We start from the raw sequence: 22608 nt of genomic DNA on the forward strand, positions 1-22608 counted from the left end.
GATCCTCCAACACTGTGAAAATGACTGAGTGTAATCAAGAAGAGAAAGAAAAATCAGTGAGCGGGACCCAAAGGGAATTGCTGTATTCCCTCAAAGTGGCAAGAAAGGTGGATAGGGTAACTTGTTCTCATAGTCTGGCCATTAGAATGGGAAGTCATGCTGCACTTGCATTCAACATTGATCAGGCAGTATTATTGTGCAGAGTTCTGGTCACAAAACTACAGGAAGGATGTGGTAACAACAGAGGGAATGCAGAAGAGATTCTCCAGAATGTTGATTAGAATTAAGAACTACAGTTGTAAGAGATCGGATAGGCTGGATTTAGTCCCATTAGAATATACAAGGCTGAGGGCTGACCTATAGTCAGAACCATTTTGGGATGGTCGAGAACTAAGAGAGCACAGACAATAGGAAAGAAACTTAAAGGGACCTGAGGGGTAAGATTTTCATACAGAGGGTGGTGATGATATGGAATGACATGATTATAATTTTAAAGGCAGATGGATAAAAGCCTGGAGCAGGGAAATGGGATTAGTGTAGATAGGCATCACAGACAGCTTGGATAAGGTGGGCCGAAAGGCCTGCTTCTGCACTGAGTGTTTCGATGAAAAAGTAGGAACTATCGACAAGTTAACTTGATGGCAGTGTAACTGAAAATGCAAGCATTCATCTTTAAGGAAATAGCAAGACTGAGAAACTAACAGGATTAGGCAGCTATGAATGAGAAATCATGTTGGATAAAACTACTAGAATTTTTGATGTTCTGGTTGAGAATAGATAAAGTAATATACTGTAGACGTCAGCAGGGGTAGCAATGTCAAACCAATTCCACTATGTTATATGACCGTTCATCCAAGTTCAGTACCCTAAACCCAGTTTTCCCCACATTACATTTGATCTTTTCAGCCAATTGAACCTGTGTTAGCATAGACTGAATATGGGCTATCACATTATCTTAAGTGGGGAAAATTTACACATTGCAAAAGCATAGAACATAGAAATCTACAGCACATTACAGGCCCTTCGGCTCAGAATGTTGTGTCAACCATGTAACCTAGTTATAAATAGGAAAAAGTTAGCAGGCAGGTACAATGGTAGTCTATCAGGGACACAAATTACACATTGCCCTTTAATACAAAAGGATTAAAGTTTAGAAATTGGGAAACATTGTTAGAATTCCAACAGGTACAATTGAGGCTGCACATGGAGTAATGCAGTTCTGGTTTTCTGATTTAATAAGGATACAGTCACATTGGGGAGAAGATAAGTGCTTGAACGATCAAGGAATTGAGGCTTGTAGGGAAACGGCACAGAAGAGGAGATGAGGTCTGGGCCAGAGCAGCCATAATCATATTGAATGGTGGGACAGACTTGAGGGAAAATGGCTTATTCTGCTTTGTTTTTTGTTCTAATGTGTTTTCTTACAATCCATCATAAATTAATCAGTTTTAGACTGTATGGAGTCTACATCTGTCTTCACCTCCAATGCACTGGAGGAACTCATTAGCAACATTTGTGGAGAGAAATGAACAATTGCTGTTTCAGGCCAAGACCTTTCATCTGGACTGGAAAAAAGAGAGAAGCTCGTAGAGAAAGGTGGGGGGGGGGGAGAATAAGTGGAGCAGCAGGTGGCAGGTGATAAGTGAATCCAGGTGAGGAAGGAACGAGAGTGGCTATGATGTCAGAAACTGGGAGGTGATAGCTTGAAATAACAAAGGGCCGAACAAGATGGAATTTCATAGGAGGTGACAGTGGGCATGGAATAAAGGGAAAGGGGTGGGAAGGGGAACCAGTGGGAGGTAGACAGATGGAGGGGAGAGGAAAGAGATGGGTGATGGGGTCATGAAAAGAAAGGAATAGTATAGAGAGGGATGGTTATCGAGTTAGAGGGATCAATGTTCGTGCAATCAGGTTGGAGACTACAAAGACATAGCATAAGGTGTTGTCCTTTAATCAGCACCTAGCTTTGACTCAGTAGTGAAGGCAGCAGTGAACAGATATGTTGGTGTGGGAATGGGCTGGCCACCGGGAGATCATTGCTAGTATACTGGATGGAGCAAAAGTCTTCAACAAAGCAATCCTCCATTCTGTGTCGGGTCTCACCAATGAGCACCAGATTGAATAAAAAATGCCAATGGATTCACATGCAAATGGAAGGACTACTTAGGGCCCTGAACGGTGGTGAGGGAGGACATGTAGGGGCAAGTGTAACACTTAGCACGATTGCAGGGATAAATGCCTAGAGGGTGTCAGCGGGGAGGAACAAGTGGACAAGGGAGTGATTTCTGCAAAAAAGGGAGAGGAGGGGACAGGTAGATGTTCATGGCACTGGGATCCAATTGGAGATGGAGCATAAGATTATGTTGGAGACAAGTGCACAGGAAAAACCCATGACTGTGGTAGTGAGTCTAGGTGAGTATATGATCGAGGAGATGGAGGGCAGCAAAGATCACAAAGGGAGAGCAGTGAGAGAGGATCTCATGGAACTCCTGTCGAAGAGAAGAGAAAAACTTCTTCAAGATAGGCATTCCTCGAAGGGACTTTGCAGTGGAACAGCAAAATAGAGACAGATTACTGGAATCTGGAGCAACACACAAAAGAGCCAAAAGAACTCACAGAACACAATACGTAGTGAAGGGCACATGGCTGTGACTACAAGTCTCGGGCTCCCCAATTCCTTCGTGTGTTGCTCCAGGTTCCAGCACCTTGTGTCTCAACTTGTCTTCACCAGTCCTTTTTTCATAGATGTTGACTGTCTCACTGAGTTTCTCCAACATTTTATCTGTTGCTCATTATTTGAATGGTGATAGATGGAGAAAAGTGCAAAAAGGAATTTAAGAAGCATTAGTATGCTGACTATTATGGCAAGTTGTTTTGACTTCAGGTACACAACATCTTGCCACAAATATATAAGGCACTGGTAAAACCACGCTTACAGGATAGACTGTCAGTTTGGCCTCCTTATGAAGAAAAGAATCCACTTGTGTTAGGGAGAGTGCGTTGAAGTTTCACTGGACTGATTTCTGGGATGCCAGTAGTGTCATATGTGGACAGATTAAGTCCATTGGTCTGGTATTCACTAGAGTTGGAAGAATGAGCAGTGAATAATAATAAAACATACTAAATTCTAACAGGACCAGATATGCTGAATGCAGCAAAGATGTTCAGGAAAGGGTAAGGGGTCTGAGTTAAGGGTCATGGTTTCAAGATAAAGGAATCCATATAGAACTGAAATGAGGAGAAATGTCTTCGCTCAGATGTGGTGAACTCTTCCTCAGAAGGCTGTAGAGGACCTGTTGCTGAATATATTTAAGAAATGAATAGATTTCTATTCACTAAGGCATCAAGGGGACAAAGGCATAAAGGGAGAGAGGGGGATATAGCATTTAGATAGGTCATAGTCACTGCTCCTATTCCACTACCCAGAACCCGTTTCGATACCAGCCTAATTTTACTTCACTTTCCATGGCTTTAGTTGCTCTGTTCTGAACCTCCTCTCCCCATCCCCTACCCCTAGAACTCTATCAATCCCAATCAAATCACTCTCTCCTCATTATGTTAGACCACAGACCAATAGACATGGAAGCAGAATAAGGCCATTCAGTCCATCAAGAATGCTCAACCATTTGATCATGGCTGATTTAATATCCCTTACAATCCCATTCTCCTGCCTCCTCCCTGTAACCTTTGATGCCCTTAGTAATCAAGAACCTATCAATCTCCACTGACTTGGCCTCCACAGTTAACTGTGGCAATTAATTACATAGATTCACCAACCCCTGGCTAAAGAAATTCCTCCTCATCTCTGTTCAAAAAGGATGTCCTTGTATTCTGAGGCTACGCCCTCTGGTCCTAGACTCTCCCACTATTGGAAGCATCCACATCTAGGCCTTTCAATATTCAGTAGGTATTCTTCTAAACTCCAGCAAGAACAGGCCACTAGCCATCAAATGCTCCTCACACATTAACCATTTCATTCCTGGGATCACTCTCACGGGAAGTTGTTGGAATTGATTCTTAGGGATGAGGTTACAGAGTACCTGGAGGCACATGACAAGATAGGCCAAATGCAGCCTGGTTTCCTGAAAAGAAAATCCTGCTTGACAAAACTACTGCAATTCTTTGAGGAAATTACATTTGTACAAGCAGGGTAGACAAAGGAGATGTAGTAGATGTGGTATACTTGGATTTTCAGAAGACCTTTGACAAGGTGTTGCACATGAGGCTGCTAAGCAAGATAAAAGCCCATGGAATTACAGGGAAGTTGCTAGCATGGATGGAGCATTGGCTGGTCGGCAGAAAACAGAGAGTGGGAATAAAGGGATCCTATTCTGGCTGGCTGCCAGTTACCAGTGGAATTCCACAGGGGTTGGTGTTGGGACCTCTGCTTTTCACGACATATGTCAATGATTTGGTCTATGGTATTAATGGATTTGTGGCTAGATTTGCCCATGATACAAAGATAGTTGGAGAAGCGGGTAGTGTTGAGGATACAAAGAGCCTGCAGAGAGAAAACAACAGGAATTCTGCAGATGCTGGAAATTCAAGCAACACACATAAAAGTTGCTGGTGAACGCAGCAGGCCAGGCAACATCTCTAGGAAGAGGTGCAGTTGACGTTTCAGGCCGAGACCCTTCGTCAGGACTAACTGAAGGAAGAGTGAGTAAGGGATTTGAAAGTTGGAGGGGGAGGGGGAGATCCAAAATGATAGGAGAAGACAGGAGGGGGAGGGATGGAGCCAAGAGCTGGACAGGTGATAGGCAAAAGGGATACAAGAGGATCATGGGACAGGAGGTCCGGGAAGAAAGACGAGGGGGGGGAACCCAGAGGATGGGCAAGGGGTATATTCAGAGAGACAGAGGGAGAAAAAGGAGAGTGAGAGAAAGAATGTGTGTATAAAAATAAGTAACAGATGGGGTACGAGGGGGAGGTGGGGCATTAGCGGAAGTTAGAGAAGTCGATGTTCATGCCATCAGGTTGGAGGCTACCCAGACGGAATATAAGGTGTTGTTCCTCCAACCTGAGTGTGGCTTCATCTTTACAGTAGAGGAGGCCGTGGATAGACATGTCAGAATGGGAATGGGATGTGGAATTAAAATGTGTGGCCACTGGGAGATCCTGCTTTCTCTGGCGGACAGAGCGTAGGTGTTCAGCAAAGCGGTCTCCCAGCCTGCGTCAGGTCTCGCCAATATATAAAAGGCCATATCGGGAGCACCGGACACAGTATATCACCCCAGGTGACTCACAGGTGAAGTGTTGCCTCACCTGGAAGGACTGTCTGGGGCCCTGAATGGTGGTAAGGGAGGAAGTGTAAGGGCATGTGTAGCACTTGTTCCGCTTACACGGATAAGTGCCAGGAGGGAGATCAGTGGGGAGGGATGGGGGGGGACGAATGGACAAGGGAGTCGCGTAGGGAGCGATCTCTGCGGAATGCAGAGAGAGGGGGGAGGGAAAGATGTGCTTAGTGGCAGGATCCCGTGGGAGGTGGCGGAAGTTACGGAGAATAATATGTTGGACCCGGAGGCTGGTGGGGTGGTAGGTGAGGACCAGGGGAACCCTATTCCTAGTGGGGTGGCGGGAGGATGGAGTGAGAGCAGTACATCTGTTCTTCCTTCAGTTAGTCCTGACGAAGGGTCTCGGCCTGAAACGTCGACTGCACCTCTTCCTAGAGATGCTGCCTGGCCTGCTGTGTTCACCAGCAACTTTTATGTGTGTAGCCTGCAGAGAGACTTAGATAGTTTAGGGGAATGGGCAAAGAAGTGGCAAATGAAATACAATGTTGGAAAGTGTATGGTCATGCACTTTGGTGGAAGAAATAAACGGGCAGACTATCATTTAGACGGGGAGAGAATTCAAAACGCAGAGATGCAAAGGGACTTGGGAGATATCTTAAAGGTTAACCTCCAGGTTGAGTCGGTTGTGAAGAAGGCAAACGCAATGTTAGCATTCATTTCTAGAGGTATAGAATATAAGAGGAGGGATGTGATGTTGAGGCTCTATAAAGCACTTATGAGACCACAACTGGAGTATTGTGTGTAGTTTTGGGCTCCTTATTTTAGAAGGGATATACTGACATTCAGAGAAGATTCGCAAGGATGATTCCAGGAATGAAAGGGTTACCGTATGAGAAACGTCTGGCAGCTCTTGGGCTGTATTCCCTGGAGTTCAGGAAAATGAGGGAGGGATCTCATAGAAACATTCCGAATGTTAAAAGGCCTGAACAGGTTAGATATAGCAAAGTTATATCCCATGGTAGGGGTTTCTAGGACAAGAGGGCACGACTTCAGAATTGAAGGACGCCCATTTAGAACTGAGATGCAGAAAAATTGCTTTAGTCAAAGGGTGGTGAATCTGTGGAATTTGTTGCCACAACTGGCTGTGGAGGCTAAGTCACTGGGTGTATTTAAGGCAGAGATAGAAGGGTTCTTGTTTAGCCAGGGCATCAAAGGATATGAGGTGAAAGCAAGGGAGTGGGGATGACTGGAAGAATTGGATCAGCCCATGATTGAATGGCGGAGCAGACTTGATGGGCTGAATAGCCTACTTCTGCTCCTATACTTACGGTCTTATGAACTTCCTCTAGGCCTTCTCCAATGTCAACACACCTTTCCTTAGACATGGTGCCCAAAACTGCTCAGAATACTCCAAATGTGGTCTGACCAATGCCTCAGCATTACATCCTTACTTTTATATTCTAGTACTCTACCAAAGTGCATGACCATACACTTATCTTCACTGTATTCCATATGCTTCTTCTTTGCCCATTCTCCTAATCTGTCCAGGTCCTTCTGCAGACTTCCTGTTTCCTCAACACTACCTGCTACTCCACCAGGCACAAGGACAGTTTCCAACCCACTGTTATAAATCTACAACTAAATTCCATAGTGCAATTTAACACCTCTTGACCTTACAAAACACATACCTTGTTACAACCTTGCATCTCATTGTCTACCTGAACAGCACTTTCTTCTGCACTGTTACTGTTTTACAGTGTACCTCACAATGCAATGTAGTGAATTCATCTGTATGTACAGTATGCAAGTTTTTCCTCTGTACCCCATTGTACATGGACAATAATAAACCAATTTACACCTCATGTCCCCTTTAAATCATTCCCCTTAAACCCATATCCTCTCATTTTAGACTTCCCTACCCTGGAAAAATGATTGAGACAATTCACCTGATCTATACCCCTCGCCTCTCACGTTTTTTTTCCATACCATTATTTGGTCACTCTTTACCCTCCCATTCTCCAAAGTAAAAAGCTCAATATATCTAGTCTATTCTGATAACACAAAGCCCTGCAGCCACAGCAATGTATGTCTACGTCTCTCTGTTCTACAACTTGCCAGGACCCAGGGAATGTGCAAGTCCAGCCACGATACTATGGTTTTCAGCATTATCACGTTTTATAAATTCCCTCCCAACTAAGCCTCTTGCACTAAGGCAACCCAGTCAATACTGGGAATGTTAAAATCCCCAATAACTTCAACTCCTTTGCTTATCCACCGTTCTGCTTTCTTCCAGCTTATAACTGGTCTCACTCTGTCCCATTGCCTTACAAAAAACCTAATGTATTCTGTCTTCTTCCCATAGCTCTGTATTTATCCAAATCTAATTTGACTTTATTTTCCACAGTTCCATGTACCAGTTCCAATCTATTCCCACTAGCCTGCTGTCACCTATAGCTGATTGCAAACAAAAATAAACCCCACCATCCTTCCGTAGACATGTATCAACCCAACTCCAATTCTGATGCCCGATATCTCCTAGTTTTACATCAATTTCACTTCAACCTATAATTCCAATCTTTCCCCGGTAGTCCATCTCACTTTCATACTCTCTCATAATATTGTCCCAAATGTATCCCATTTTCTACTCACCCTGCTGTTCAACTATTTCAAACTAATCCATTTGTTCAGATCTCGCCCCATTACTTTTGCATCATTTCCTTTCCAATCTCCCATCATCTATCCCACTCTCACCTCACAAGTTTGCCTATGGTATTAAATTAGGGTACTTGTTGATAGTGGGTTAAACAAGGAGTTAATTAGTTAGGGGGAATGGGCTGAGGAGTGGCAATTAGATTTCAATTTAGATGGAATGGGCTGCTGATGATGGTGGTAGCAGATACGACAGGGTCTTTTAAGAGACTTCTGGACTCGTGGAGCTTAGGAAAATAGAGGGCTATGGATAACCCTAGATAATTTCTAAGTAAGACATGTTCGGTACAGCAATGAGGGCCGAAGGGCTTATATTGTGCTGTAGATTTTTTATGTTTCTATGAGTGTGAAGTGACGTATTTTGGACAATAATATCAGGGTAGGATCTATACAGTGATGGTAGGGCACTGGCCAGTTTTGAGGAACAGAGGGACCTGGGAATACGCAGTTTGCTGAAAATAGTCACAGAAGGAGACAGGAAGGTGAAGAAGGCACTTGGCATGCTAGCCTTCATCAGTCAGGGCACTATTTAGGAATAAAGACATTATGTTGCAAAATTAATATTATAAGACATCAGTGAGGCACATATAGAATTCTATGCACAGTTTTAGTAGCCCTGTTACAGGAAAGACATTGTCAAGCAGAGAGGGTGCAGAAGAGATTTATGAGGATGCTGCCTGAACTAGAGGGCCTGATTATAGGAAGAGGTTGGCCACACTGGATCTTTATTGCTTTAGAGTGCAGGAGAATGAGAGGTAACCTCACAGAAGTTTATAAAAACAGGAGAGCTGAAAAATGCATAGCCATAGGCTTTTCTCCATGATTGGGAAGTCCAAGACTAGAGAGTACAGATACAAGTGTAGCTCCCTGGTAAGCCTCAGGCTCACTCAACTCACTTTCGTCTAGGGGAAGCAGCCTTCGGCCCCACCAAACTGGGTAATCAAGTTTGTGTGGATACTGTGTGATGTACCCCACCCCGCCAAATAACAGACAATACACCATTTGCGATTAAGTGATTACAATGATATTACTGAAACTATGTAATTAATAGAGATAAAATATAAAAGGAAAGTAAAAGGCGCCAAACTTATCAAAGTTCAACCACTTCGTGGACAACAGTTGGAGCTCAAGTAACAGGGTCCTCTTTCCACCATTCGATCCCCTCCGACCTCCTCGACCTGCCGCCTGGGACCAACCACAGTGGTCAACCAGACGCTCCACACGAGTCTGTCTTCATCTCCTCTCCTCACTGAAGACCCTGGGCCTCGGACTCCCGCTCGGGGTCAGACCCGTCGGCCAGCTTACAGCATCGCGTCCACTCTCTCTGTCCCCATCGCGCCTTCTGCCCCAAAGCCCGAGCAACACAGTAGTTTACAGACACACAAGAAAGAATAACATCTATCCCAATTAGGTAGCAAATGAATACAATTCTCTCTATAACCCAAACAAGCTGCTAGAGAGAGAACTTTCTCAGCAGTTAACATATCAAAAAAGCCACTTTGATTAGCCTACGCAGTAACATAAAAGAAGAAACCCCTTACACAAGATAAGAGAGAAGGAAATAGATGGAATAGGTACAATTGCAACATTTAAGAAGCATTTGGATAAGTACATGGAGGAAAAGGGTGTGGAAGGTTATGGGCTGAACATGGGCAACTTGAACTAGCAGAAAAGATGCTGTGGTCAGCATAGGCCAGCTGAACCAAAAGGCCTGTTTCCATGCTGTATTACTCTATACCATCTGAGAACTATCCCCTCTGGATACCAATCATAATCTGATCAAACACTCATTGTATAGTATGAATCTGAATCTGCTGGCCTACTCTCATTCCCAAACTATTCCAAGTGGGCCCTTTATCAATCCGAAACCCATTCCACAGATAATCTTTCTTGGTAGTCCTTTTATATCAGGGGTCCCCAACCTTTTTTGCACCACGGACCGGTTTAATATTGACAATATTCTTGCGGACTGGCCGATCGGCGGCGGCGGCGGGGGTGGGGGGGGGGGATGTTCAAGTAGAGTTAAACTCACCTCAACATGTCTTTTACAGTTAGGGTTGCCAACTTTCTCACTCCCAAATAAGGGACAAAAGTAGCAGTCAAATACGGGACAGTGTTTACCCCGAATAAGACTACCATGGCCATGAGAGGTGTATGGAGGGATATGGTCCGTGTGCAGGTCAGTGGGACTAGGCAGAAAATGGTTCGGCACAGCCAAGAAGGGCCAAAAGGCCTGTTTCTGTGCTGTAGTTTCTATGGTTTCTATGAAGCCTTGCGCAGGCACCTGTGTGCGCATATGTGACGTGCGCATGTGCGTACGTGCTGATTTTTTTTTCCACAAATCGGTTTTGTCTTAATCTTCCCGACTACACCGTACATACATTATTTCTACTTTATATAGGCTGTGTATTTATCATATCATTCCTGCTTTTACTATATGTTAGTGTTATTTTAGGTTTTATATATTATTTGGAATGATTTGGTAACTTATTTTTTGGGTCTGGGAATGCTCAAAAATTTTCCCATATAAATTAATGGTAATTGCTTCTTCGCTTCACACCATTTCAGCACGAAAGGTTTCACAGGAACTCTACCTTAGCGGGGGAAATATGGGACAAGGGCAGTCCCGTATGGGACAAACCAACTTAGCCCAATATACCGGATGTCCCGGCAAATACAGGACAGTTGGCAACCCTATGTTCAAGTTCAATAGTGCGTGACAGGGAATGAGGAAAGGTGCAGCTGACTCATATCATTTCCTCGTGGCCCGGTAGCACATGGTTTACAGCCCGGTGGTTGGGGACCATTGCTTTATATGAAGTGAGAGGAAGCAATTCTAACAATGACCTGGGAGAGGCAAGGGTCAAGCTATATTAGATTTTTGTCAGAAGCAATAAGCAAGATTTAGCCAACAGACTAACAGCGTGCAAATATTTATCACAATATGACTAACTTTAGAGTTGTGCTTAAAAGCAAGAAATTCAAAACAGCCTCTAAAAATTCCAGAGCTAAGCAAGCTTAACTTCCTCGTATTGATTTAACCTACAATAAACTAGGAAAACTTGTCAGTCTAAAATAACAGTAGAACAATGGAATGAATACAACAATCATTTACTACAAAATTAAATAGGTGTATACTCCCTAACCACAAGGTCTTTATGAAATAAAAACAGTCTTTGATTAAAATAGTGAAACTAAAGGAAGGCAACAACTTGCAGATCCTGCAAAAGATAAAAAGAATTGGAGGTGATAGAACAAGTAGAAAGGGGCAGAAAAAGTGAATTTAATTAAAAAATCGCAAAGAACATCAAAACCAACACCAGCTGTTTTTACAACTGTATTAGCTGTGGGTGTTCAGAAACATTCTGGGTCCTTAAAGATAGATGATGCTGATATTGTAAAGGAAAGTAAAGAGACACTTGGACACATTGAATTATGTTCATCAAAGCTAACCGTGCAAGAATAGGAGAATGGTCCAGACATGCTAAGAACCAATGCTGATGAGAGACATGATCTCACAAATCCCAAAACACTGAGGACTAAAAGGAATTTGCCCAGGGCTTTAAAAAAGTGGTGACAGCACTATAAATGTTTTCACTATAACTTACAAAAACCGCTCATTTCAGATTTATTTGTCGCATGTACATTGAAACATACAGTAAATATCTCTATACCCATGACTGTGTGGCTAGGCATAGCTCAAATACCATCTATAAATTTGCTGACGATACAACCATTGTTAGTAGAATCTCAGATGGAGACGAGAGGGTGTACAGGAGTGAGATGTACCGCCTAGTGGAGTGATGTCACAGCAACAACCTTGAACTCAATGTCAGTAAGACGAAAGAGCTGACTGTGGACTTCAGGAAGGGCAAGACAAAGGAACACATACCATTCCTCAGAGGGATCAGAAGTGGAAAGAGTGAGCAGTTTCAAGGTCCCGGGTGACCTAACCTGGCCCCAACATATCGATGGAACTATAAAGAGGGCAAGACAGCAACTATACTTCATTAGGAGTTTGAAGAGATTTGCTACGTCAACAAAAAACACTCGAAAACCTCTATAGATGGACCATGGAGAGCATTCTGACAGGCTGCATCACTGTCTGGTATGGGGGTGGGGAGGCTACTGCACAGAACCAAAAGAAGCTGCAGAGGGTTGTAAGTTTAGTCGGCTCCATCTTGGATACTAGCCTACAAAGTACCCAGGACACCTTCAAGGAGCGGTGTCTCAGAAAGGATCCCCAGCACCCAGGGTATACCCTTTTCTCATTGTTACCATCAGGTAGGAAGTACAGAAACCTGAAGGCACACACTCAACGATTCAGGAACAGCTTCTTCCCCTCTGCCATCCAATTCCTAAATGGACATTGAACCTGTGAACACTACCTCACTTTTTAAATATATATTATTTCTGTTTTTGCACGAATTTTAATCTAGTCAATACACATATACTGTAATTGATTTATTTACTTTCACTTTTTTTCTTCTATATTATGTATTGCATTGAACTGCTGCTGCCACGTTAACAAATTTCACGTCACATGACGGTAATAATAAACCTGATTCTGATCCTGAAATGTATCGTTTGTGTTAACAGCCAAAACACTCTTCCCCTAGTGTCACCACACTTTCAGCACCAACAGATCATGTCCACAGTACCCAGCAGAACAAAACAGAATGCTCCTGTCTCGTACATACACATTAACCCAGTCAGTCCTAACACATTGTCTTTGCCAATAGAGGTATTTACCAAAACTTGCAATATCTCTGTAAGGTAATGCTGCAGACCAGCACAGTCCAGGCTGATTGAGGGATGCACTGAGGGTGCAGCCAACACAAAGTCTCTGTGGGGAAGTACCACAGTTTACGCTCCTTCCACTACTGAACACAGAGAGGCTGAGTCTGGTGAGGAAGCTCCTCAAACTCTAAAATGCTATCACCCCAGACGGCCATATGAGTGAAAATGGAGCTACAATTTTGACATAACAATAAGTTAACACTGAACTTAAGGACCATGAATCTAAAAGTTTTGTACCATTTGTTCGTTTGTATATTTTTTTATTATGAAAAAGTCTATTTTTGAAAAAAAAATTTACAAAGCTGAGAGAAGGTAGGCAGAGAAAGAATTAGACAAAGCTAGGGTGGGTGAGGTGAAGAGCAGGGCTCTTCAAGGCAATCAGACTGAAGTGGGAACAATGGTTTGGCCAATGAGGATGCAATGACAAATTAGTTGTGCAGTTCCTGTAGTGTTGTGAAGGGGCTCCAGCTCCAGTCAGTTCTTGCTTCGCTTCATCCCTCTACTTCTTTACACTGACTATCTCCCCTTTCTATTTTTCAGTCCAAAACACTGACAATCTACCTCCTTCTATAGATGCTGCCTGGCCTGCTTTGATGCTGCAGATCCTTATGTGCCTGAACCCAGTTCTGATGGAAGCTTTTAAAATCATGAGATGGTATAGGTAGAGTAGACAGACAGTATCTTTTTCCCAGGGTCAAAATATCGAATACTAGAGCATGTATTTGAGGTGAGAGGGATAATTTCAAAGAAGATGTATATTACTTTAATTTTAGATAATCCTCCCCTCTGGGTAGTATTCTTCTCCAGCCTGCTTTAGGGAGACCTACGGTACAACTCCATTAGAAAGATTGCACCTTTCTTAGTCAACACAACTGAATTAACACGACTGAATCATTGTGAGGACAGGAAAACTTTTAATTGGGGAAGGGCAAATTATGAGGCTATAGGGCTAGAACTTGCGGGTGTGAATTGGGATGATGTTTTTGCAGGGAAATGTACTATGGACTATGGACATGTGGTCGATGTTTAGGGATCTCTTGCAGGATGTTAGGGATGAATTCGTCCCAGTGAGAAAGATAAAGAATGGTAGGGTGAAGGAACCATGGGTGACAAGTGAGGTGGAAAATCTAGTCAGGCGGAAGAAGGCAGCATACACGAGGTTTAGGAAGCAAGGATCAGATGGGTCTATTGAGGAATATAAGGTAGCAAGAAAGGAGCTTAAGAAGGGGCTGAGAAGAGCAAGAAGGGGGCATGAAAAGGCCTTGGCAAGTAGGGTAAAGGAAAACCCCAAGGCATTCTTCAATTATGTGAAGAACAAAAGGATGACAGGAGTGAAGGTAGGACCGATTAGAGTAAAGGTGGGAAGATGTGCCTGAAGGCTGTGGAAGTGAGCGAGGTCCTCTTCGGTATTTACCAATGAGAGGGAACCTGATGACAGTGAGGACAACATGAGTGAGGATGATGTTCTGGAGCATGTTGATATTAAGGGAGAGGAAGTGTTGGAGTTGTTAAAATACATTAGGATGGATAAGTCCCCGGGGCCTGACGGAATATTCCCCAGGCTGCTCCACGAGGCGAGGGAAGAGATTGCTGAGCCTCTGGCTAGGATCTTTAGGATCCAGGGAAGTTTGGCCAGGTGGATTCAGAATTGGCTTGCCTGCAGAAGGCAGAGGGTGGTGGTGGAGGGAGTACATTTGGATTGGAGGGTTGTGACTAGTGGTGTCCCACAAGGATCGGTTCTGGGACCTCTACTTTTCGTGATTTTTATTAATGACCTGGATGTGGGGGTAGAAGGGTGGGTTGGCAAGTTTGCAGACGACACAAAGGTTGGTGGTGTTGTAGATAGTGTAGAGGATTTTCAAAGATTGCAGAGAGATATTGATAGGATGCAGAAGTGGGCTGAGAAGTGGCAGATATACATGTCCACAGATCCCTGAAAGTTGCCTCACAGGTAGATAGGGTAGTTAAGAAAGCTTATGGGGTGTTAGCTTTCATAAGTCGAGGGATAGAGTTTAAGAGTCGTGAGGTAATGATGCAGCTGTATAAAACTCTGGTTAGGCCACACTTGGAGTACATATCCAGTTCTGTCGCCTCACTATAGGAAGGATGTGGAAGCATTGGAAAGGGTACAGAGGAGATTTATGGTTTAGAGAGTATGCATTATGATCAGAGATTGAGAGAGCTAGGGCTTTACTCTTTGGAGAGAAGGAGGATGAGAGGAGACATGATAGAGGTATACAAGTATTAAGAAGAATAGATGGAGTGGACAGTCAGCACCTCTTCCCCAGGGCACCACTGCTCAGTAGAAGAGGACATGGCTTTAAGATAAGGGGTGGGAAATTCAAGGGTGATATTAGAGGAAGGTTTTTTTTACTCAGAGAGTGGTTGGTGCGTGGAATGCACTGCCTGAGTCAGTGGTGGAGGCAGATACGCTAGTGAAATTTAAGAGACTACTGGACAGGTATATGGAGGAATTTAAGGTGGGGGGTTATATAGGAGGGAGGGTTTAAGGGTCGGCACAACATTGTGGGCTGATGGGCCTGTACTTTGCTGTCGTATTCCATGTTCTATGTTAGTCCTGGCCACTCATATTGCCTCAGTAGATAAGCCTTCCAAGGTATCCTCTCTGAATGCAATTCTCCCTGATCAATATTACAATTACCCTACCTTGTCTACATTCCTCTCCATCTTGTTTGAAATATCAGTACCCTAGAATGTTGAGAGGCTTATGCTGCCCTTACCTGAACTAAATTTCAGTACTGATTACAATATTGTAGTTCTGTGGACTAACAGGGGAAGTAAATGACACCCCTCATCATTTTCCTGATGACTGACAGCAGGCAGATTGGGAGGTAGTAAACTGGATTTGATTTGTCCTCCTTTTGTAAAAAGGCCCTCAGTGGTTTTTCACATCACTGATTACTGATTACTTTCACATTACTGGTGCTCTAACTGTATTGGAACAGGTTGGCTGGAGAGACACTGCTTGTTCTGAAGTGCAAGTCTCCAGCTGAGAGCTCACTAATCCTGTAGCCTTTTCTGAACCCAATGCTCTCAGCCATTCTATGACATCATGTGGAGTTGGCTTGAGATTAGTTCCTGGGATGGCGTGAGAATTTCAAGAGGGCACAGAGATGGATTACCCACCCGGCACTCTGGCCAAAGACAACTACAAGTTTAACACTGAGATACTGGGCCTTGCCATTGTGGAGTGTGGGCACGGTCTTCCAGTTGCTAGGCCTGTTTCCACTCCATTCCATTTTATCACAACACTGGGGCCACACTGCATTGTGGATAGCTTCTCAGATACACCTTTCAGAATCTCCACTCTTCTATCGGTCATTTAATCTGTGTTAGATTTTGGTCAATGAGAAACATTTAGAGTTATCAGAGCAGGGTGAGAACTAGAAATCCATGACTAAACAAAAAATACTGATTCCTCAGCAGGCCAGGACCTTGCCCCTATTTGCATGTAAGTGAGCAGTATCATTCACGCCCTGAGGGTCTACATGCTAGGCTGCTCATCAGTCTCCCACTAACATGCAACCTCCGGAGCCCCAACTGCACTCACTGTGATATTACGCTGGATGCAGGCCGGTCCACTTCCTTGGATCACGCTGTCCAGCACGGTCACATCCTGGCTGTTCTTCTCCTCGAAGCACTTGCGGCGGGCGTTCCTCATGCTCTGCTCGATGTGGGCGAAATTGAAGATGCAGAGGGCAGAGAGCTGCCTGCCGTCCTCGGGTCTGTCAAACAGACCGTAGAGGTCGGGCCCTGGGCCTGGCCACACTGATAGCAAACGTCCGTAGAGGGTGGGGCCCGAGCTGCAGTGTAGCCCAATTTGGATGTAGGACTCTGTCAGCTTGCGGCTCTCAGTGAGCCCCGAGCCCCGGGTCCCAGTTAGTTTGCGGCTTTCGGTGAGCCCTGAGCCCCGAGTCCCGGTGCAGATGCGTGCCAGCAGGCTGCGGGCACGGCCGCCCTTGGCACTGGAGTCAGCGTCGTTGTTGAATGCCAGGTAGGTATAGTTTCGGTAATTGAAGGCGTGGACAAAGTTCAGCCGGTTCCTAGCCTTGGCCTCGGCTTTGATCTTGAAGACGTTGTCCTCAGACGCGCTGATGTCGTAGGTGAAGAGGCGAGAGAGTTGTCGCCGGTCCAGGGCGCGGATGGCGATCTCGGGCGTGTTCTCGAAGCGCAGGTCTTCGCGGCTGCTGTTAGTGGGGAAGTAACGCGTGCCCAGGCCTGTGTAGGTGGCAGCCACCAGGAGGCGGCTGCCTGATTTCTCGTCCAAACCCGGCAGCACCAGGCCCACGGTGGAGGCCAGAGGGTGGTTGGCTGCCACATACAGCATGCTGGGGAAGATGAGGTTGGTGCTGGAGTGGGGAGGGAAGAGCACTGCCTGCTGGCTGACGTTGGCCAGGTCCCGTAGCTGGCAGAACCCCTGGTGCAAGGAGCCACATACCACCAGCAGGCCTTGACTGGAGTCTGCCAGCAGCAACTTGTTGTAGCAGTTGGTGAGGCTGCGCGGATGGACACAACTGACGTTGAAGAGCTGCGGGGCATGGCACAGGGCACTGTCCAGCTCGGGTCCCGTCCTCAGCTGGGCCTCCAGCTGCAGTCCTGGACCCAGCTGGTACACGGCATTCACTGCCCCCAAATACACCCGGGCTTCCAAAACCACCAGGTTGTTGGTTGGGCTAGCACTTCGAAAATGCTGGCACACTTTCATGGGCAGTACCAGGGGCGACAACAGCAACAGAGGCAGCAGCACTCCATCTGGGAGACCCATCCTGCTCACACCGACCATCACCCTCCGATAATTGGAGACCTCCCCAGAAACTTCGTGTTCCCAACCTCACCTAATCCACAAACTCACGGACTGCTGCTCCTCAGGGGTCCGATACTTTGGCTCCGGACGTTGCTTGGGCGGCTGTGCCAAGTGTCCAACCGGTCCTCGGACTCCCTCCCGCCCAGTCGGTCTTCATCAATCGCCCCTCTACCCCTTCCGGTTCTTCAAAGTGCTGGGACCCCCTGCATCTCCCTCCTGGTGCAGTACTCTCCCTCTCCTACCCACCTACCCCTCTCCCGAGGCGGTACTCTCTCTCTCTCTCTCTCTCTCTCCCTCCTCTCCCGGCGCGGGACTCTCTCCTCTTCTCTTTCCCCCGATGCGGGAAACACTCTCCCGGAGCTGATTTTCCCCCTTTCTCTTCTCCCCGTATGGGACACTCCTCTCTCTCTCTCGCTCCGTGCTGTGTCTCTGCGACCGTATACCGCTCCCTCCTCCTGCTCTCTCTTCCAAGCCCACAGGAAGTCTGTTTCCTGTCAGTCCTCTCTCAGCTGAGGCAACGACGAAACGCCGCTCCAACCCACACCAAGTCTAAGGAATAGCGAAGATACCACGGACCTTAGTCCCGGCACCGCACTGGCGGTGAAGCTCCTTCACTGACCGCTCCCTCATTGCCCGCTACCTGTTGTAAACGATATGTCAATTTGTTTCACATCTGTCAGAGACGTAAATGGGCTCTGGCCCATTGGGTCTGCTGCACCAACAACCACCCATTAAACCAACCCCTCAGTTAATCTCCCTTCGTCCCCAAATAACTCCCAGCAGATTCTTAATTCTGCGGGTGATTTACAGCAGCAGATTAAACTACCAACCCGATCACTTTTGGGATGTTGGAGAAGACAGGAGCACCCAAAGGAAATCACGTCATGGGAAGAATGTGTAAGCTCACATCCCTTGTGTTGGAGGAAACAGCTCTACTATTTGAGTCAGGAATGAGTAGGTGGTGGAAACAGGAAGAGTAACAACATTTAAGAGGCATCTGGACAGGTACTTGAATGAGTAGGAAATGAAAAGATATAGAATTAATGCAAGCAAGTGGGATTAGAATGGAAAGGCATGATGGTTAGCATACACACAGTGGGCCGAAGGGCCTGCTCCCATGCTGTACAGTGATTCTGTGCCTGAGAAAGCATTGGCAAATGCAGCAAGTAATTATTATCTTCAGTTTTGATCACCCTGCTGTAGAAAAGAAGTTATTAAGCTGGAAAGAGTGTAGAGAAGATTCATGAGATTATTGCTGGCACTTGAGGGGTGAGTTATGGACAGAGGTTGGGCAGGTTGGGAATTTTTTTCTTGAAGAGTCAGAGAATGAGGGGTGATATTATAGAGGTGTACAGAATCATGAGGCATAGATAGGGTGAATGTGCAGTTTTTTCTTTCCCCCAGGGTTGGAGAATCAAGATCTAGAGGGCATAGATTTAAGGTGAGAAGATAGATATTTAATAGGAACCCAGGGGACAACCGTTTAACCCAGAGGATGATCCGTATATTGAAGAAGTAGTTGAGGCAGGTTTATTAATGACCTTCAGAAGTTACTTGGATGGGTACATGGAGAGGAATGATTTAGAGGAATATGGGCCAAATGCAAGAAAATGGCTTAGGTGGGAATCTTGGTTGGCATGGGCAATTCAATGAAAGGGTTCACTTCCATGCTGTGTGACTTTATGTTAATTGAAGATTAAGCCTTGATTTTATTGAAATAGAAAGTTCTGAGATAATCAACTGGTAGCATGGTGAGAAGGTGCTTACCCAAGGGGAAGTGGTATTGAGCTAGGGGCCTTAGTTTTAGAACAAGGAATCACCCATTCTGAGTGGACGTGAGGAGCAATTTCTTCTCTGGGGGAAATGTGAACCTTTGTAATTCTCTTCTGCATGGAATTGTAGAGACAGAGTCAAAGTGCAGAAGTGACAGAGATTTAAGGAACGACAAGGGGCAAGTGGTCTGTGGAGAGTGAGGAAATGACACTAAAGCTGAAACTGGAGCAGCCATGGTCTGAGTATCTGGTGGAGAGCAGACTCCAGGACCACTGCTGCTTCTGATTCCAGTGCCACTGGGGGAGTTTCCAGGGAGAGAAGTGAATGTCTGCTTCACGCGTAGACTGGCTTATACCCATATTGAATGCAGACTGGTACCTTGATCCATTCAGATGAGCAGCTACATTCTGGATTGTATGGAAATTCACATCTCTCCAATTAGGAGAAAGAATCCCTACCAACTGCAGGCTGTGTGGGTGAGACCTGACAGGCCGCTGGCCAGGGGCAGAGTCCTTGCTGTCTGCTGGTCGGGGGCCGTTTCCCCGCTGTCTGCTGGTCGGGGGCCGTTTTCCCACTGTCTACTGGTCGGGGGCCGTTTCCCCACTGTCTGCTGGTCGGGGACCGAGCCCCCGCTGTCTGCTCAGGGACTGTTTTCCCACTGTCTGCTGATCGGGAGCTGAGTCCTCACAGACTGCTGGCCAGTATTTTTCAATGGGCTTCGAGTCAGTAACAAACCATGGTGATCGTGGGAAAGTGCAGCAGAGTTCTATTCCAGTGTAGTCTGGATCTCCTCCAAAAAGACAACTCACCAAATAAAGCATCAAGCAAACAGATCTGCAAATCTGTCACCCAACGACCAGCATGTAACTCCTGAACTCTGTAAATTCAACATATTGGAATGATTGCCATGCCTGGAACTAGGCCAAGAGCCGGGAGCTAGACCAGTCAAGTCCTGGAACTAGCTCAGCCCTGAAGGAGCAGCCGCCTGGGTCACAGGGAGACTGGACAGCAGCCAGTTGGAGTGGCTGCATCTCAAGGGATGCAAATGGAAATCCAAACTCTGCAGATGATGGAAATCTGACACATAGCAGGAAAAGCTAGAAACAGTTGTTGAGGTAGACAATGATTGAGGGGAGAAAATTCTTCAGTATTTCAGAGAGCCTTTAACAGAACTGTGGTCCCCGATTAGAAATGCTGCCTGTTTCTCTTCCCATAGCTGCTGTCTGACCCACCAAGGGCTTCCAGGATCTTCCGTTTTTGTAGGACACTGCTGTCCGTAACCCCACTCAGACCACATCTGGAACACAATGAGCTCTGCTGGGGACAGTACATCAGGAAGAAGAATGTAGCCTCTATGGGACAGTCATCTCTGAAATATCAGCTGCTAAGGGTGAGATTCTGAAGAGAGTCCGGAGGACCTGGTTTTGTCAATGGCCTACCAGCAATGCAGAGAGCCCTGTGGTTAGGAAGGAACTGGCATGCTGGATGTTATTTTACTTTATTTATTAGAATATGGTTAGTTAACCTCTTAAGTCTTTGCTAGCTCTCAGAGCATTCCCATCGGTCTCACTTATCTCCATATGACCCATCCCTTTTCCATCAATGGGACACAGGTTTAATCTGAACTCAGGTGCTGCACCTGTGGTGTTTGCACATTCTCCCTCCATCTGTGTGGGGTTCCTCCAGTGCTTTGGTTTCCAAAATCAGGGTGATTGGTAGGTTAATGACTTCTGTGTTTTTTTCCTGAGAGGGCTGTGGTTGGAGTGGGAGTAATTAGTGGGATCATGAGAAGAAGGTTCCTTAAGAATGTTATAGCTGAGGGTGGTAGTGGAGACAAGTTCCCACTACCGATTAAATGCTCCGGATGGTGTGCATCTCAAAAAAGCTTCTGACAACCAAGTCTAGCTGCTGACCTTCACGTGTGGCTTAGCTACTAAGCCCAGCAGAACTGTTTCTACTGTCAGGAGAAGGCACAAAGATGGTTTACTGGCGCTTTAAAACTAATTGCTTTGGGCAGATGGAGTTTACCTACTGTTTTGCTGAACACCTATGCTCTGTCCGCCAGAGAAAGCAGGATCTCCCGTGGCCACACATTTTAATTCCACATCCCATTCCCATTCTGACATGTCTATCCACGGCCTCCTCTACTATAAAGATGAAGCCACACTCAGGTTGGAGGAACAACACCTTATATTCCGTCTGGGTAGCCTCCAATCTGACGGCATGAACATTGACTTCTCTAACTTCCGCTAATGCCCCACCTCCCCCTTGTACCCCATCCGTTATTTATTTATATACACACATTCTTTCTCTCTCTCTCCTTTTTCTCCCTCTGTCCCTCTCACTATACCCCTTGCCCATCCTCTGGGTTTCCCCCCCCCCCTTTTCCTTCTCCCTGGGCCTCCTGTCCCATGATCCTCTCATATCCCTTTTGCCAATCTCCTGTCCAGTTCTTGGCTCCATCCCTCCCCCTCCTGTCTTCTCCTATCATGTTGGATCTCCCCCTCCCGCTTCCACTTTCAAATGTCTTACTAACTCTTCATTCAGTTAGTCCTGACGAAGGGTCTCAGCCCGAAACGTCGACCGTACCTCTTCCTAGAGATCTTCCCTCACACAGAGCCCTCCATTTTTCTATCATCCTTGTGCTAATCTAAAAGTTTCTTATATCTCCCTCTACCACCACTCCCAGCAGCGCATTCCATGCCCCTACTATTTTCTGTGTAAAAAGCCTACCTCTGACATCTCCCTTATACTTTCCTTCAATAACTTTAAAGTCATGACCCCTTGAATGAGCTATTTCACCCCGGGAAAAGATCTCTGGCTATCCACACGATCAATGCCTCTCATCATCTTGTACACATCTATCAGGTTACCTCTCGTCCTCCAAAGAGAAAAGCTTAGCTCGCTAAACCTATCCTTGTAAGACATGCTGTTTAATCCAGGCAGCATCCTGGTAATTCTCCTATGCACTCTCTCTAAAAATCCTCTACAAAACATCTGGTGACTGGAGTTATCAGCATCATACATCACATGGCTGAGTGATCATCTCACTTCCCCAAATGCATCATGCAAAAGTTGCTGTGGGCATTATCCCTTACGCAGGGCATGACATTACCAGGACGTGGATAATACAGTCATGGAGTTATTTGGCCCAGCAGATCTGTGCTGACTATTTTACCCATTTACACCAATCCTATTCGCCCTTAGCCATCTATTATATATTTAATTGTCTGTCTAAATATCTCTGAAACATAATGATTGTATCTG

The 22608-nt window shown here is 45.7% G+C and overlaps 1 protein-coding gene across 3 annotated transcripts in view; it reads right to left on the reverse strand.

Moving 5' to 3' along the window:
• plxnd1 (plexin D1) overlaps window positions 1-18407 on the reverse strand; it is a 159467-nt gene extending 141060 nt beyond the window's left edge. For all 3 annotated transcript variants that reach the window (XM_072280756.1, XM_072280757.1, XM_072280755.1), the window contains exon 1: window positions 16315-18407. In XM_072280756.1, the coding sequence (XP_072136857.1) occupies window positions 16315-17547 (1233 nt within the window). In that variant the 5' untranslated portion in view covers window positions 17548-18407. The remainder of the gene's footprint in view (window positions 1-16314) is intronic.
• Window positions 18408-22608: the final 4201 nt, after the last annotated feature.

The sequence above is a fragment of the Mobula birostris genome, chromosome 16 (genome assembly GCF_030028105.1).
Source record: "Mobula birostris isolate sMobBir1 chromosome 16, sMobBir1.hap1, whole genome shotgun sequence".
In the NCBI taxonomy this organism is placed as follows: domain Eukaryota; kingdom Metazoa; phylum Chordata; class Chondrichthyes; order Myliobatiformes; family Myliobatidae; genus Mobula; species Mobula birostris.